The sequence below is a fragment of the Neopelma chrysocephalum genome, unplaced genomic scaffold (assembly GCF_003984885.1).
Source record: "Neopelma chrysocephalum unplaced genomic scaffold, ASM398488v2 Primary Assembly neopelma1_106b, whole genome shotgun sequence".
In the NCBI taxonomy this organism is placed as follows: domain Eukaryota; kingdom Metazoa; phylum Chordata; class Aves; order Passeriformes; family Pipridae; genus Neopelma; species Neopelma chrysocephalum.
Window position 1 is genome coordinate 1,683,342 of NW_020897771.1, and position 14,732 is coordinate 1,698,073.

The 14,732-nt window shown below is 35.0% G+C and overlaps 1 protein-coding gene across 2 annotated transcripts in view; it reads right to left on the bottom strand.

The window, feature by feature from the left end:
• The window catches only part of LUZP2 (leucine zipper protein 2), a 130,528-nt gene that overhangs the window by 19,076 nt on the left and 96,720 nt on the right, over positions 1–14,732 (bottom strand). For both annotated transcript variants that reach the window (XM_027696448.1, XM_027696449.1), the window contains exons 8-9: positions 7,358–7,432; positions 5,543–5,707 (exon numbers count right to left, since the gene is read on the bottom strand). In XM_027696448.1, the coding sequence (XP_027552249.1) occupies positions 5,543–5,707; positions 7,358–7,432 (240 nt within the window). The remainder of the gene's footprint in view (positions 1–5,542; positions 5,708–7,357; positions 7,433–14,732) is intronic.

Sequence of the window (14,732 nt, forward strand, 5' to 3'; positions counted from 1 at the left end):
GATAGCAAAAGTCCCATGGGAGTACTTTCACAATTACTTTCTATTTTGTAAACCACTTAAAATGACTCATCAGCTCCTCTGCACATTTTGCATCTTCTTTTACATGTAACATCAATAGAAAAAAGTGCTAGTATCAACAAATTTTAGGATGGGGTTACTAATGTGCAACTGCAAAGGCACATCAATTCAGCTTTGCTGTCATTGCTCACATGCACATATTTTTTAACAGGATGTGTAACAAGCACATCAGGTGAGAAAGTAAAAAGATAAAAGAATGTATTACTATTTTTGTGCTAAATGCAACCTTAACTACAATTAGAAATAAAAAAGAGAGAGAAATATTGGAAAAAAAAATCACTTGACAGGTGAGGAAAGAGGTCTCTAAAACAATAATATCTGAAAAGTATGCAAGGGGATCTTCTCTTTCTCTGCTTTTGGCAAAGAAAAAGACAAGTCAGCCTGTCCAGAAAGCTGCTGAGCATCAAGGCAAGCCTGAGGCTGCTCTGGCTTGGGGTCCTGGCTTTAGACTGAAGCAGAATTAGGGAATTTGAATGGATGCTGTCTATGCTAATCCCAAGTTCCATGTGAGACCTTTCACCATACCTAAAATCTGGATTCTGACGCTATTTAAAACATCCCTTAAGAAATTTAAATTTTGTATACACGTTTACTTTTTCAACCACTGTCTGCCAGTAACCCACAGTATTTTTAAGACATATTATGTGCCAGATTACAGGAAACTTTACAGAAACACCTGATAGGTAGAGACATTAATTTTAAAAGAGGATATTTGGAGTGAGTCTTTGGAGTATTTTTCATACACAGGCAAACTGATCTGCAGTTAACATCCACAAAAAGTGCAGCAATGAACAGTTATCTCATCACCTCATCAGCCTAATTAGCCTTTCCTAAACTCAGAGTTGAGGGTAACGGGCCAGTCCAGCCACTTACACTCTGCAACAAATAGGAGTGAGGTCAAATAGTTAATGAAATGAAGATAATTATGAAGATTGTGTCACTAAAACTTGAAGGAGAGTGATATTGTTCTAGGGGGCTAAATAAGACATGCCAGGTGCTTTTTTCCAATTTCCCTTGATCGTATTTGGATAAAAAAACCCTCTAAAACTAATTTACTATCAAGATAATGTGCTAATAATGAAGGCTTCTTTAAAGTGAGCAATAAAACCTAAGAGCTTCAGCTTTCAATTTAATAATCTCTGGTGTTAAATATTTTTCCGTCACGCAATAAAATTTTATTAAAAATTAGTCGCCGAAGAAAAAAGGGCTGAAGAAAAAAAGAGCTGTAGAAAAAGTTCTGTGGAATCTTTATGAGGCAACAGCAAAAACACGCTCAATTTAATGTGAATTCTGGAAATAAAAGGTATGAGAAAGAGTACCCACAACCTTGTGAATCACCACGGGCATCAATACAGGATTATGGCTGCCATCTAGTTGATCACAATGAGAATAAAAGTCCATTAGCCCAAAGGCAGCTATGAAAAGCAGAACAGGAGAGACTTACATGAATAAATAAGTCATGCTAGTCAGGCTTCTGCAGTAAAATTATCTTTTATCTATTTAAAAACAAATTTCTTACTACATTAGCCTTACAGATACTCATAGTACCTCAGATTTCTATGAGATTTCTACCTTAGGAGACACACATTCCTTACTCTTTGAAATTAAATCCTAAAACAATGGATAGTGTCATTTTTCAATACCATTTTATTCTCCTAATGTTTTTATGCATTAAGAAAGGGTTATATGATTGCACGTCATTACTGCACAGTACAAACTGTGGCTGACTCTACATTTAGTAATTGCTTTTTTCCTTTTTTTAAATTACAGTTTTCCAATCCCCTTGTTGAACACCGTGATCTACAGGTTACTGAAACTGCAGGTCTTGGTGATACCTCATTAACTCTGGCAGAAGCAAAGTTGGAGGAAACAAAAGTCCAAAAATGTTGAGGCCCCAGAGGCTGAGTCCTAAGGCTTTAATGGAGCACAAATCTGTCCACTGCCCTTAATGCTCCTGCTGATTACTTACAGTTGACCATGGATAAAATCATGGGATAATTAAGATTAGAAAAGACCTCTGTGCCCCCAAGCACCACATCTACATGATTTTTATATTATATATAAATATATATTACTTTATATATATATTACAAATAGATATGTAACACTTTATTTATATATATTATATATATATATGTAAATGTACACATATATAATATATATGTATGTATACATATATATTAGATGAGTCTTTGTAGTTTATATATACATATATAAAATATTTTGTGCCCTTTAGGTTCATCCTCTGCTTCCTCTGATAAAGTTATGAGGTTACACAATATATTTTCCCCCAACTGTGAGCATACAGTTATTTCCAAATAATAACCCTAATTATATTTGTGGGTTTTCATAGATGCTTGAGCAAAAATTTGTAATTGCTTTGGGTAGCCTAGTCAGTGTTATGATTTCCATCCATTAACAACACTCTTTAAGTATCCAGGTCCTTAGGCACTCATCTGGAGAATTAAAAGGAAAGCAGAGTTTCATTCCTCCTCTGTTTTCATTTTTCTCTTTCATCATCACCTCTGTAATGGGAATGGGACAAAAAAACTGCTACAACAAAAGACAGATCCAGTTCTCAACTAGTTGGAAAAAATTTTCCACTGGCAGAACATAAAATGGTTATTGGTGTGACATTACGGCTCAAAAGAAACTATATAACAAAAAGAATTGTCAATAATCCAGAAAGTTAAACCCCTTATAGTTCAGGATTAATGATCAGCCTCCTGGTTATGTTTGGTTTTACTTTTTAGTGTCATTGAACTTGTATTCACAGAGCCCTAAATCCCTTTGTCAATACTTTTAGCACCAGTACTGTGTTATACATGTCAGGTACATGACAGCTAAAATGGCTTTGAACTGAAATACTGGTGGTAAACTCTGTATTATAGGTTCCTGTACATTGCAAACATTAACTTATTTAAGACACATCAAAAAACACACCTCAGTCTTCTGCTGCTTTTGATCACTTTGAGGGAACTTTTTTTAAGATTTAAATATAAGAATTTCCCATTGCTACCCAGTTTCCAAATTAGTGAGCTATCCAGAACAACCACCTTTTTTTTTTTCACTGATCCAGGCACTTCTATGCACTGTTTCTTTAGACCTTATTTATGCCTTTCCATATCTCTATTTTCTCTAGAAAAAACAAAATGAGTATTTTCAAGAAATCTGGTAATTTGCTTTCCTGGTTATCGTACTCATTTGGACTTTTTTTTTTTAATCAGGAAACACCCAGGGATGATTATCCCCAAGTGATACAGTTGCCATACTGTATGATTTACCCTTCAACAGATTTAAAATAAGTCTGACACTTCAGACAGCAATTTTTAGGCTGGATGAGAATATCTTAGAAATAAGATACTTACCAGACAAATTATCATTTGTCTGCTGAAGCTGAAACTGCTGCTTATCAGACATGGCAAGATGTGTAAGTGCTGCTCCCACTTTTACATACGATAACATGTTTAACTAACCACACAGATTTATGCAGCCCTAAAAATACTAGCCTGCTATATCAAAATATTTACACAAATCTAATAATAATAATAAAAAGAGAGCTATACATCGGTAGTTAGAGTTAATTGGTTCATCAAAGGGAGAAAAGCCAAGGAGAAGATACTTAAGAATGGGTATCATACTTAAAAAAAACACCTTCTATAATACTGCTGAAGTGCAGAGGGTGTAATTCTGGACTGACTATGATTCTTTGACAACTTGTTTCACAGCGGCCGATTTCAGTAGTTTTATAATCACAGATTTATAATAATGAGGTGTCAACGTGTGGAAGAAGAGGATTGCAGACCATTATTTTCTTAGCCATTTCCATGGCATGTGCCAAGTGCAGAGAAATGTAAGAAATGCCTATTAGAGAAGCAGTATAACTTATTCAAGCACTCTTGGATGCAGAGGACTAAATGCTGGGCTCTTGAAAGGCTGCAGCACAGAAACACTGATACGTTTCACCAAGTACAATAAACACAAAATCTATACAATCACTGAAAAAAAAAAAGAAGGAAAACTGCTCTGTATTGCAGTCAAATATCAAAAATTTAATTCTAATCTCTGTGCTGTGTTCCCATGTCCTTCATTCAGTGACAGTGCTACCTGTAAAGCCAAGGAGACCTCAAATTCCCCAAAGGCTCTGACCCTAAATCGATCTTAAACACAGACATAAGGGCTTGCTTATGTCTCATGTCTTGCTCTTATCCTTCAGTACTTCTTTGCTCTCATGACAGGGGCACAAACACTTCCAATCTGAAGAAGAGCCACATTAATCAGGAAAAATATGCTTCTAGAGATCCCAGAGTTCTGCTCAGTCTGTGTGACCTACAAAAGAAGAGTCTGTTCCCCTGCAGAACACACACCCAGTGATCTTAATCTGAATGAACACCAATATACCCATGTGCTGCTACCAGTTAATACAATGCTTCCAGAGGTAATAATTTTGGGGAATGAAGGTTTCTTCCTATAAAACAGTCGTTAAGGAACCCACAATCGTTATTGTGAGAGCAGCAACGTGAGATCCGGTTCTATGATTATATTCTGCTTTCTGAAGTTGTGTTTCAATTTTAATTACAAAGATTATTAATTTTTGGCTTCTGGCTCTGCGCTAACGGTGAAAACCAACAGCTGACATATACAAATTACTAATTGGCTATGAGTTAGCAATTTGTATTTATATTTCATTTTTGGAATTTAAAGAGGACATTGGAGTGCCCCTCAGTCATTCTCCTGTAAAACTTCCTTTTAATTGAAATCACAGATTTCTTCTTATATCTAGAATTCTACTGAATCAGTTGAATACAGGAGCAAAATTCAACCCTGGAGATGAAATTATTAGGATAGTTGTTAATCACTGTAAATCTTAACTGTATTAAAATGCTTGAATTTATTGAATCAAAACAATTTTTTCCCCTCATACTTTCTCCTAAACTGCCCTTCTCATCTTGGAATATAAGAATATTCCCTACACTGTGTTAACAAGTTCATAGATCCCTTCTGGCAAATTTGATTTGGTGTCCCAGATTATTTTATGCTTTTTATATTAAATTTTTCCACTAAAAAAAAAAGCATGATAAGCAAAAACCATCTTACTGTTTAGAGCTATATTACCACAAAATTCACTCTCAGTGCCTGACAGGTAAATGATCCTATGAATTAGCATCCTCACTTATTTTAAATGCAAATCCCTCTTCCTTGCATATTTGCTCTGCAGACATGATCCATTCACCAAATGATAGAAAGAATTTTGTTCCTCAGCAAGAAAGCAGCTGCTTCCCAACTTTAAAAAAAAGAGCTTATTGACATCAGAGACAGGCTTAGAATTATCCTCAAAATTCATCCTAATCTTTCAATTAATTTAAAATCCTCCTTAGTTCCAGTTTGATGCTCTTACAGGACAAACTTTAAAAGATGTTAAAAAAAAAAACCACAAAAACCACATCCGAGAGAGAAACTGTACCTTGCTGTTTGTCACTTGAAATGGAGCTCTGGAGCCCTTTGTAACTGGGGAATTCTGCTTCTCAGTTGGTTGTGAAGGGATTAGATTTATAGGGAGAGGCTGATTGTGCAGAACAGAAGACAGGCAGAGCTGCACAGTGTCCTTCAGAGCTTTCAGCTGGGACTCCTGTGGAAAACAAGAAGTCATCACTTCCCTAAAGATGTGTTATGAGGAACAGAATTTCTTACTTTCTCTCTCTGCGTTAAACCAAACACTTATGAGCAGCTGCTGGTTTTTTCTTACTAATGGATAGAATTAAGGCTGTTTAAAGTATTTTTATACAATCCTGTGCATTACACATCAAACTGCTTAGAAAGTCACTGCACCCTCTTCCCTTTCCTCCATGTAGTTTTATCCATGCTGATGATTGCAGACAATAATTAAATATTTTTTTTTCTGAAAAGAAAATCTACAAAATATCATACATTGTCCAGCCTTTTATGTGTAATAGCCACAGAGAAGTATTGCAAAGACACAGGCTTTGCATGGAGTTTTGATTTACAGCATTCCAAACAACTGCATTTTCCATGGGTTATAAAGGTGAATTTTAATCCAACAAAGATGATTTCCAACAGAGATGATTTCCCTCATAAGCATATCACACTTTTGCAGTGTATAGTAAGGAAACCACAGGTCTTTTGGACAGTTAAGAGTATGTTTGTCCAGATCCACTGCTGTCCATCAAGACAAACTAAACCTTCTAAGTGGTGAAGCCCTTGCAATTCATGTTAGAACTGTTATTTTATTCACAGAAATATAGATAGATGTATTAATGAAAATGGAAGTCTGTAACTGAAATAAGCTGAGACAGTAAGAACAGTGAGATAACGACAGCACTGAGGAAATCCTGTTTTTAAATCTTTGCTCCATGAGAGCAAGACACATGTCAAATGTTAGCTATGGAGGTAATCTCCTGGTACTTTTTTCAAGGGGAGTTAGCAGCATTTGGCCTTAAAAAAATCCCCTAGCTTTTATTCTTTTTATTAAGAATGCACTTATAAATACAGGCAACATCAGCACATTTCAATCATCAAAGATTTTTTGAAAGATACATAAACCAAGGTATGGCATGGCAGAAGCTGCTAGAAAATACATGTGTAAGTAACACTACACGTATTAATTACTGCATATTAAGTAAGAGAAATATTACATATACAATACAAAGGTATTTCACATTTATCCTAAGCAATGGCATACACCACGTTGCTTTAGTTTATTTGCTAAGGAAATATTTTTGAGGTCATGACAAATATTCCCTGTTATATGTCAGATAAAGTTCCCCTGAACTGGAATCAATTATATCCCATAACTGGAAAAAATAATAAAAGAGCGTTTCTAAAAAAAATAAACAATGCCAGTCAGTATATTTCAATGGTAGGATCAAAGACAACCATAAAAAGACTATTAATGCATGGCACAATATGGAAAATCAAAGAAACAGGGGATGGAATATGTCGTGTTGGAGTGTAAATAAACTTGTGAGAGACACTAAGTCCACTGTCAGCACAAACTTAAATTCAATAAATATTTAAATCCATTAAAAATCAGCGCAAAAAAATATTTTTGGGCTGTTTCTTTCTAATTTGACCGCCCTCCTATTAAACAACTTTGCAGTTGTACTCAACTTCGCGCTTAACTGACTTCAGCAGCATCACTCCCAAGGACTTGTATTTAAGTATTCATCTAAATCACTGCAAGGTTTTCATTTGTTTTTGTCAAATTACACCAAAACATTCACAGCTGATAAACATGCTTACATTCCATTACACTTCTTACTTTGTCAAGGGCTGCTTTTTCCAATTCATCTTTTGCAACTGCTAGTTTTTGCTCCAGATCTGTTAGCTGCTGTGCCTGTGGGAATAAAGAAAAAAAAAAAAAGATGATGCAATCTTCAATGTATTTTTCCCTGTAATTTTTCACGTGAGAGAGGAAAGGATATAAATACACTCTCTGCATGAACTTTCCATTTCAGGGAAGCAGGAGCTCCCAGATTCCTGCAGTTTTCAGCCCTGTCAATAATAGCATTACTATGCATCCAAAAGGAACAAGGTACAGGTTTCTTTCACTGTTGTATTTGCAAAATAACATTGTTTTCCCTGTCCAAAAAGGGAACCACAGAGAAGGACACTGGACTAACTAGTTACCTTTTTGTCTTTGAAATTCTAAGTAAATGAACATTTTGTACATGCAGAGTAACTGGGTGAGGTTTTCATTTCTCAGATAAAGAGCAACACATTCTCTTTTTGACCCAATATTTGCAAGCACACTTTCCCCTCAGCACCACCCCACGCTCACCAGATTTCTGGAGTTCATCCCCAGCCAGATACTATTTTCTTGACAGACTTTTCAAGATCTTATGCACTCTGCTGACTGCAGTGTAGCTTAATGTACAGGTGACTATAGCAGAGCTTAATGTGTAGCCACACAACATAAATGAGATATAAACCCTATAAAAGTGTTTAACATGGTCACAGACAAGGTTTGGAAGGTTGAACTTAAGCTTGGGTCTATGTGATGCAGAGACACTTCTCATTAGATACTAGAACTGGACATGAAACTGCTTCCATGTCAAAAAGCAAGTTGGAGGAAGAGTACTTAATTTCTTTAATTGGTGGTTTCCCTGATAAAGGATTACTGCATTGCAATAACACGGCTCACATCAGAAAGAAAACATTTCTGGTTTATGGTGAAAAGTTATTCTTCCGAAGGATGGGCTCATATGTATTAGTGAAGTCTTCCTGAATGCATCATTTATCAAGACTTATCCTTATTTTTCATAATCCTGTCATATTTTGATGGACTAACATTTGCTGTTAACTTTCATGTATATTTATTTTATTTCACAGAATACTGAGCAAAGAGGTCGCTGACATCAATCCAGTTGACATTAAGCGAGAATAAAATTCTGGCATTAAGAATGCATTTCGATGGACTTGAAAGTAGTAATATTTATTTGCATCTTAGTTCCAAGACTGCAGAAAAATCAGACTTTTTTTCCGAAAACTTTTGTCTGTCAAGGCTAAATTCATATTGCAATAGTTCCATTGCCGTTGGAATTTACAAGTTTTTTAGGGAGCCTAATTCAACTAACATGCCTTGGATACTGAATAAAGACAAAATACCAGTAGGACTACACAAGCCCAATTCTGAGAAGCTGCAAAGAGCCTTTAAAAAGACCAGCCTGGAAAAACTAAAAAATATTAAGTTGCTCTTAGGTATTCCTGTAGAATGAGGACTTAGATAGGAAACAGTCCTATTCTTTTTTCTCCCATCTTTGGGCAGTTTGGAATTTTTCAATACTGTACATGATGAAGTTTTTTTCAATGCTACTGGGCACACTCAAAAGCATTATTATAATGAAACAATTTGGAAAATGCCAGTCAAAGTGGCAATCAATTACAATTTGATATCAAGAGTAAATCTCTTCTCATTTTAGGGGGAGCTGAACCAGGTCTGTAAGTTGATTGAATAACTGTGTGCTGCCAATTAAACATGGAGCTGCTGCTGCTACACTTAAGTAACCTTGTCTCATGGTGGCTTTTAATTAGTCTTGTCTCGCTCAGAAACCCAGACTAGCTATTTAAGACTGCATAACCATATCCTTAAGGCCACATCTTCAGAGTCACATATAAATTTTTAAATGGTATTTTTCAGTTCATTAAAAAAGTTACAATTTTTCACGCTCAAAGCTATGCTGTAAAAAAAATCCGGCAATAAACTAATAGACCTGAATAACTAAGTACTGAAATAGTGTTCTCATTTTACATATATGTGATTTCCAGAACTGCAAGAAACCACTTTAAAAAAATAGACTTGTTTCAGTAAGGATACATAATTCAATGTCCTTACTGAGAAATACATACGATAACAATGCTAAGTAGTGTTTTTCCTAAGTCAAGGACTTTCTTTTGTTGCTGTGGTCTCCCAGTGAGGAGGTGCACAAGAAAGCTGGGAGGGAGCACAGCCAGGAGAGGTGACCTGAACTGGCCAAAGGGATGTTCCATAGAACTGGAATATATATATAAATATGTATAAATATATATATATATATAAAATATATATATATAAAAATATATAAATATATAAACTGAGGGAGTTACCTAGAAGGAGGGTCTAGGATTGTTCAGTGGGTGATATTGTGCATCTGTTGTTTTTCCTTGTTTTTTTTCCTTGTTTGGTTTTTTCCTCTTTTCCCCATCATTATTATGTACTAGTATTATTATTATTATATTTTACTTTTGTTTCGTTTATTAAACTGTTTTTACCTCAACCTACAAGCAGGCAGCTGCATGGTGCTTAGTTGCAGCTGGGCTTAAACCACAACTCCCTGAGCAAAGCACACATAACCTAGATAAAACTTGCAACCTACATTTTAGTCAAGGTTGTGAAAATATACTACACCAGTAATCAGGGAAAAAAATAACTGCCTACTACAAAAGAAACCAAATGAAAAAAAATAAGCCTTGTGAAAACAGGTAGTACTCAGTATACAGTGATAAAAGACCATGTAACAAAAGATCATGAAATGCTGGTTATCCTAACTATGTTGTCTCAAGATAGCTGTCTGAAAAGTAATCATGCCATCTCTTACCAGTCAAACATCAACTACAGAAGTTTATGCAACAGACCTCGTATATTTTATAAAAATCAACTAAGAAAATTTCAATTTCCTGTCTCTCCCAAGGGCTTCATCTTCTACTGAGAAAAACAATTCAATAATAATATCCTGTCTTAGAGCATTTTTCTACATCCAATAAGCAGCCTGATCTAATCACAAATAATTGATAAACTGAAAACCAAACTCATACAGGCAGTGATAAAATTGCACAAACATATTGAGTTGATCAAGGAAAAACCTCCCAAAGTGAATAATCAACCAAAGCATTATTTAATAAAAAGCATCATAAGCTTCTCCCCTTGGAATGGAAAAAAAAAAAGTAGCAGTTTCTAAGACTAAACTGCAACATTGAAGAAGAGCTCATTATACCACAAAGTAGAAATACCTTTAAGATCCAACAATCTGTATCCTTAAAGACTAGAAAATCTCCATCCTTAGAGGTCAGAAAAAAAAAAATCTGTTCTCTCTCATGACACATTAAGCCACAAAACTCTCCACACCCAAGGCCATGATGAGGCAAAAGACCCAACCTGGCCCAAAGTTCATATCCAATCCCATTATTCTCAAAAGACCAAAAACTGAACTCTACAAAATGATCACATTCTTAAAATCCACAAGTAAATAGAATAATCTTCATAAAACAACCTCAAACATGAATAAAATCTACACTCCACTTCCGTTTCCTCAGCCATCCATGCATGGATGAACTGAACAGGGAACTAATCATATACTGATAAAATATTCTGGTGACATCAAACCAGAACTCTGTGTGCCATAGAAAATGGGGTTTATCTAAATTTACCCTGACAAACTGGAAAAAACAGGATGACAGTCACTAAAAAAAAGTATAAGATGCTAAATACAAACAGTAATGATCAGTAAAACTAATACAGAATATAGAACAATAGGGACAAATGACCTGAGATGGTATTACCACTGAATATGTCAGTGGTAGAAAAGGCAAAAACCACTGTGGGTACAGAGCACAAAAATCCTTTTTACTCTGCTCAGCATGAGTGAAATGTCCAGCTCGAATTCAGTGTCCATTTTAGGACACTGCAAAGAGACCAAAGAAAACAGGTTCAGGTGTGATTAACGTGAAGCACTAATGGTGGGCGAATGTGCAGAGAAGGAAGACTGGGGAAAAAAAATCTATATAAGTTAATTTAAAAAAAAATTACAATAAGACACAGGATAACTACAGCAAAATAGGCAAAATATTGCTTTAATTTTAAAAAACCCCTACTCTCCAGGTCTGTGAGAGGCAGCATGATAACTACGCGGCTTCCATTGCAGTATTTTTCAAGACATATAAGAAAACATTTTCTACTACTGAAGTTGACAGACTGGAAGAGACCAAAGCAGCAGAAATACGTAGAATTTGGACTGCTGCAGGTTTCTACAAAAAAAGCCCCACTAGATAAGCCTTGTGAAAGAATAACACAGGTGTAATAGAACCCTGTCAGGAGTCAGAGAATATGGAACATCCTTTCTATTTTCCGTAGCCTCCGAAGAAAAAGGTCTTTTGCCACAAGTGAACCAGTGCAGATGGGACTGCCACATACATATAGAACTTCTGATCTCAGCAAATACAAAGCAACTTGTCTTATTTACGTGTTTAAAAGGAAAATTCTATTGAGAATATTTTCAGACTCCTCATTTCGTTGTCTATCAGAGTCTGCTTTTGTTGTGGGCACTTTTCATTTAATCTTCATCCTTTGTAGGAAAACACAATCCAAAGACAACCAACCTCTTTTTGCTGATATAATCAACTAACAATATATAAGCCATGGGAGGCCAATTATGTTAAATTTATCAAATAGAAAACATCATAAAATAAATAAAGATATATCTAAACAGAGGTTCAGCTTGCTACTTTCTACTCAGTCATCATTTCTGCCAAAGTCAAGGGAAATTTTTTGAGAGCATTTGCTTATCTGAAGTCTTTGATAGTTAATCTCTTAAAACAATAAGCTCAAAAATGTTACACATTAAGTGTATAATGACAGGAAAGTCGCCTCTTCCAGGCTCTCTTCAGTTGTTATGCTGTGTGCTGAAGTCAGCCTGTAGCTTGTAGAACTTGTTATCCCTAATAAAGCCACTGTGGTAAGATCTCTGGAAAAAAAAATTACTATCTCTAACATTTTTGCATTACACTTATGTTTACAACTGATATTTCTTAATAGTTTTTTCTGGTTTTGATGTCTTTCCCAAGTAGCTTTGGTGAATTTCTCAAGGGAGGTGGCAGAACATCCAGATGTTGAGGAAATACATTGGATGAACAAACACACCACAGGGTGAAGATCCTGTCTGAAAGCCAGAGGAATTGCATATTCTCTCAGGGAAGTTGATATGACAGGCCTGTAAGGAAACTGTCCTCAATTTTCTGTTATCATCTCCTTTCAGCATTGAGCTGTAGAAGTTTTATTTACCCTTACAGGGCAGTGTAAAAGCAGCAAGAAAGATAAGAACATTCTTTTTTGTGCTAAATAAATGAATGTATAAAATAAAGCTTAAGTAAAACAATGTTGCTTTTTTTGAAAAGCTTTCCTGCAATGAAAATAGGAGTTTTATGGTACTTTGAACATAATGAACAATGCTTTAAAATCTATTTAATGGACTAATCTTTCAAACATGTAAAGTCATCTGAATTCTGCTGTTGGTAATTTTAATACATACAGGTGCAAACCATGGGGGAAGTGGATGTACATGTGAGAAATGGGTGGATTTGGGTTGAGCCTGACCACCAGCACTATAGAAAAAGAATTGTATTGGAAAACTTGAAACTTACATCTTCACACACATGCAAGCACAAAAACTGTAAAAGGTTATCACAAATTTAAAATCTGTAAAAGGTTATCAGAAATTTAAAATATGTAATCAATTATTTCCAGCCCAGACAACAATTTTAATGTTCACACAAGTTCTCTGTCAGGTTAGGTCTTTAGTGGTTTTCTGTGTGGCTTTTTTTTCCACTTTGTTTGTTTTCCTTTAATCATTTCATCTCTTTCTCTGTATGGAATGCAGAATCTCACTGTCTTCACAACAGAAATAAACACTTTAAAACTCTGGGAAATAGGTTTACTGTGGCATGTAATTAACTTCTGCTAATAGGGAGGAAAACACATATGGTGGCATCAGTTTTACTCTAGAGGGAGGAATGCCATGAATATATACCACATTCAGTCAGTATGATAATAATTTCACATAGTTTTGTTTATCTTTGACTCTATTTATCACAGCAAATGATTAAAATTATTTTCACATACCCAAATAATGAAGTGATTTGTGTAGAACTGTGTTTGCCAAAGAATTTGGAAAGTGGTTTTGACAACAAATTTATTATCTTATATTACTATAAAGGTAACAAGGATTTGTCGAGGAAATAAGTTGCATTATTTGTTTTAATGGCTGATGCTCTTGGCTTGCTTATTCAAAGTTAAATTCTGCCATGGAACAAAGATTAAGTACATTGGTAGGCCAGGTGCAGCTAGTTGTTGCTCACAATTGAACTTTTTATTGTTTGGTTTGTTTTTTTTTTTTAGGACTATCAATATATTTCGTCTTAGAATTTAAATAACAAAAGGGAAAAGAGATGAAGCATTAGGTGAAATGTCTGAAACTCTGAAGCAGAATCTGTAGAAAATAGCAAAAAGTTGTACCCAAGCCATAGCACTGAACCATTGTCACCCTGTACATGTACAAGAGCAATTTCAATAATACAAGATACTTGTTTAATCTGGCAGTGAAAAGTTATTGCTAGATTTTTTTTCTGCATCTCTTGCTACTATCAGATATAAATGTTTGCAGAAAAAAAACCAAAATATTTTTAATTCTTTTCTAATTTAGTAAAGCCTGTGACTTCTTCTAGGATAATATAGCCAAATGATTGGGAAGAGAGTTAGTGAAGGAGTTATTTAAATAAGAAGTGGTCATTAATGCCTGAAATGAATGCAGACCTTGATCTACCAAAACACTTAAACTTAGGAGTACTTCACTGAATCAGGGGTTTAGGACCATAATTAAATTATTGCAATTAAGGGTGGTCTCATTCAGAACCAGTAAGTACCTACTTACAAAGGTAATGATAAAATTAGAAAGACTGAGTGGTAATTTTTAGTAATAATTTCTTATTTTTCTCATAATAATACAAAGCAAATTCACACTGTTTTTTCAGCTCTTTAAGGACACTGTTCTGCATGCTTTAAGAGAGTGAAGTCTGACAAAGAGACAGTAGCTCAAATTCTAATCTCAGTAGAGATACTGACAACCTCTACAGCCTCCAGCACATCACTTAATTTTTGTGATGGTCATTGCTTGTCTTCCACCTGGCTTCATATCCCATAGGGAGAGTTCAAAAAATATAAACATATATATATAAATATATACACCCCATTACTAATCAGATAGACCACAAAACACTTTGAAAACATAAGAAGAGTAAATACATGCCTAAAGTGATCAACTTGTATTTACTACCACCTGTTAGCTTCCTATCACACAGTGTTAAAAGTAGATACAACTTACCAATTC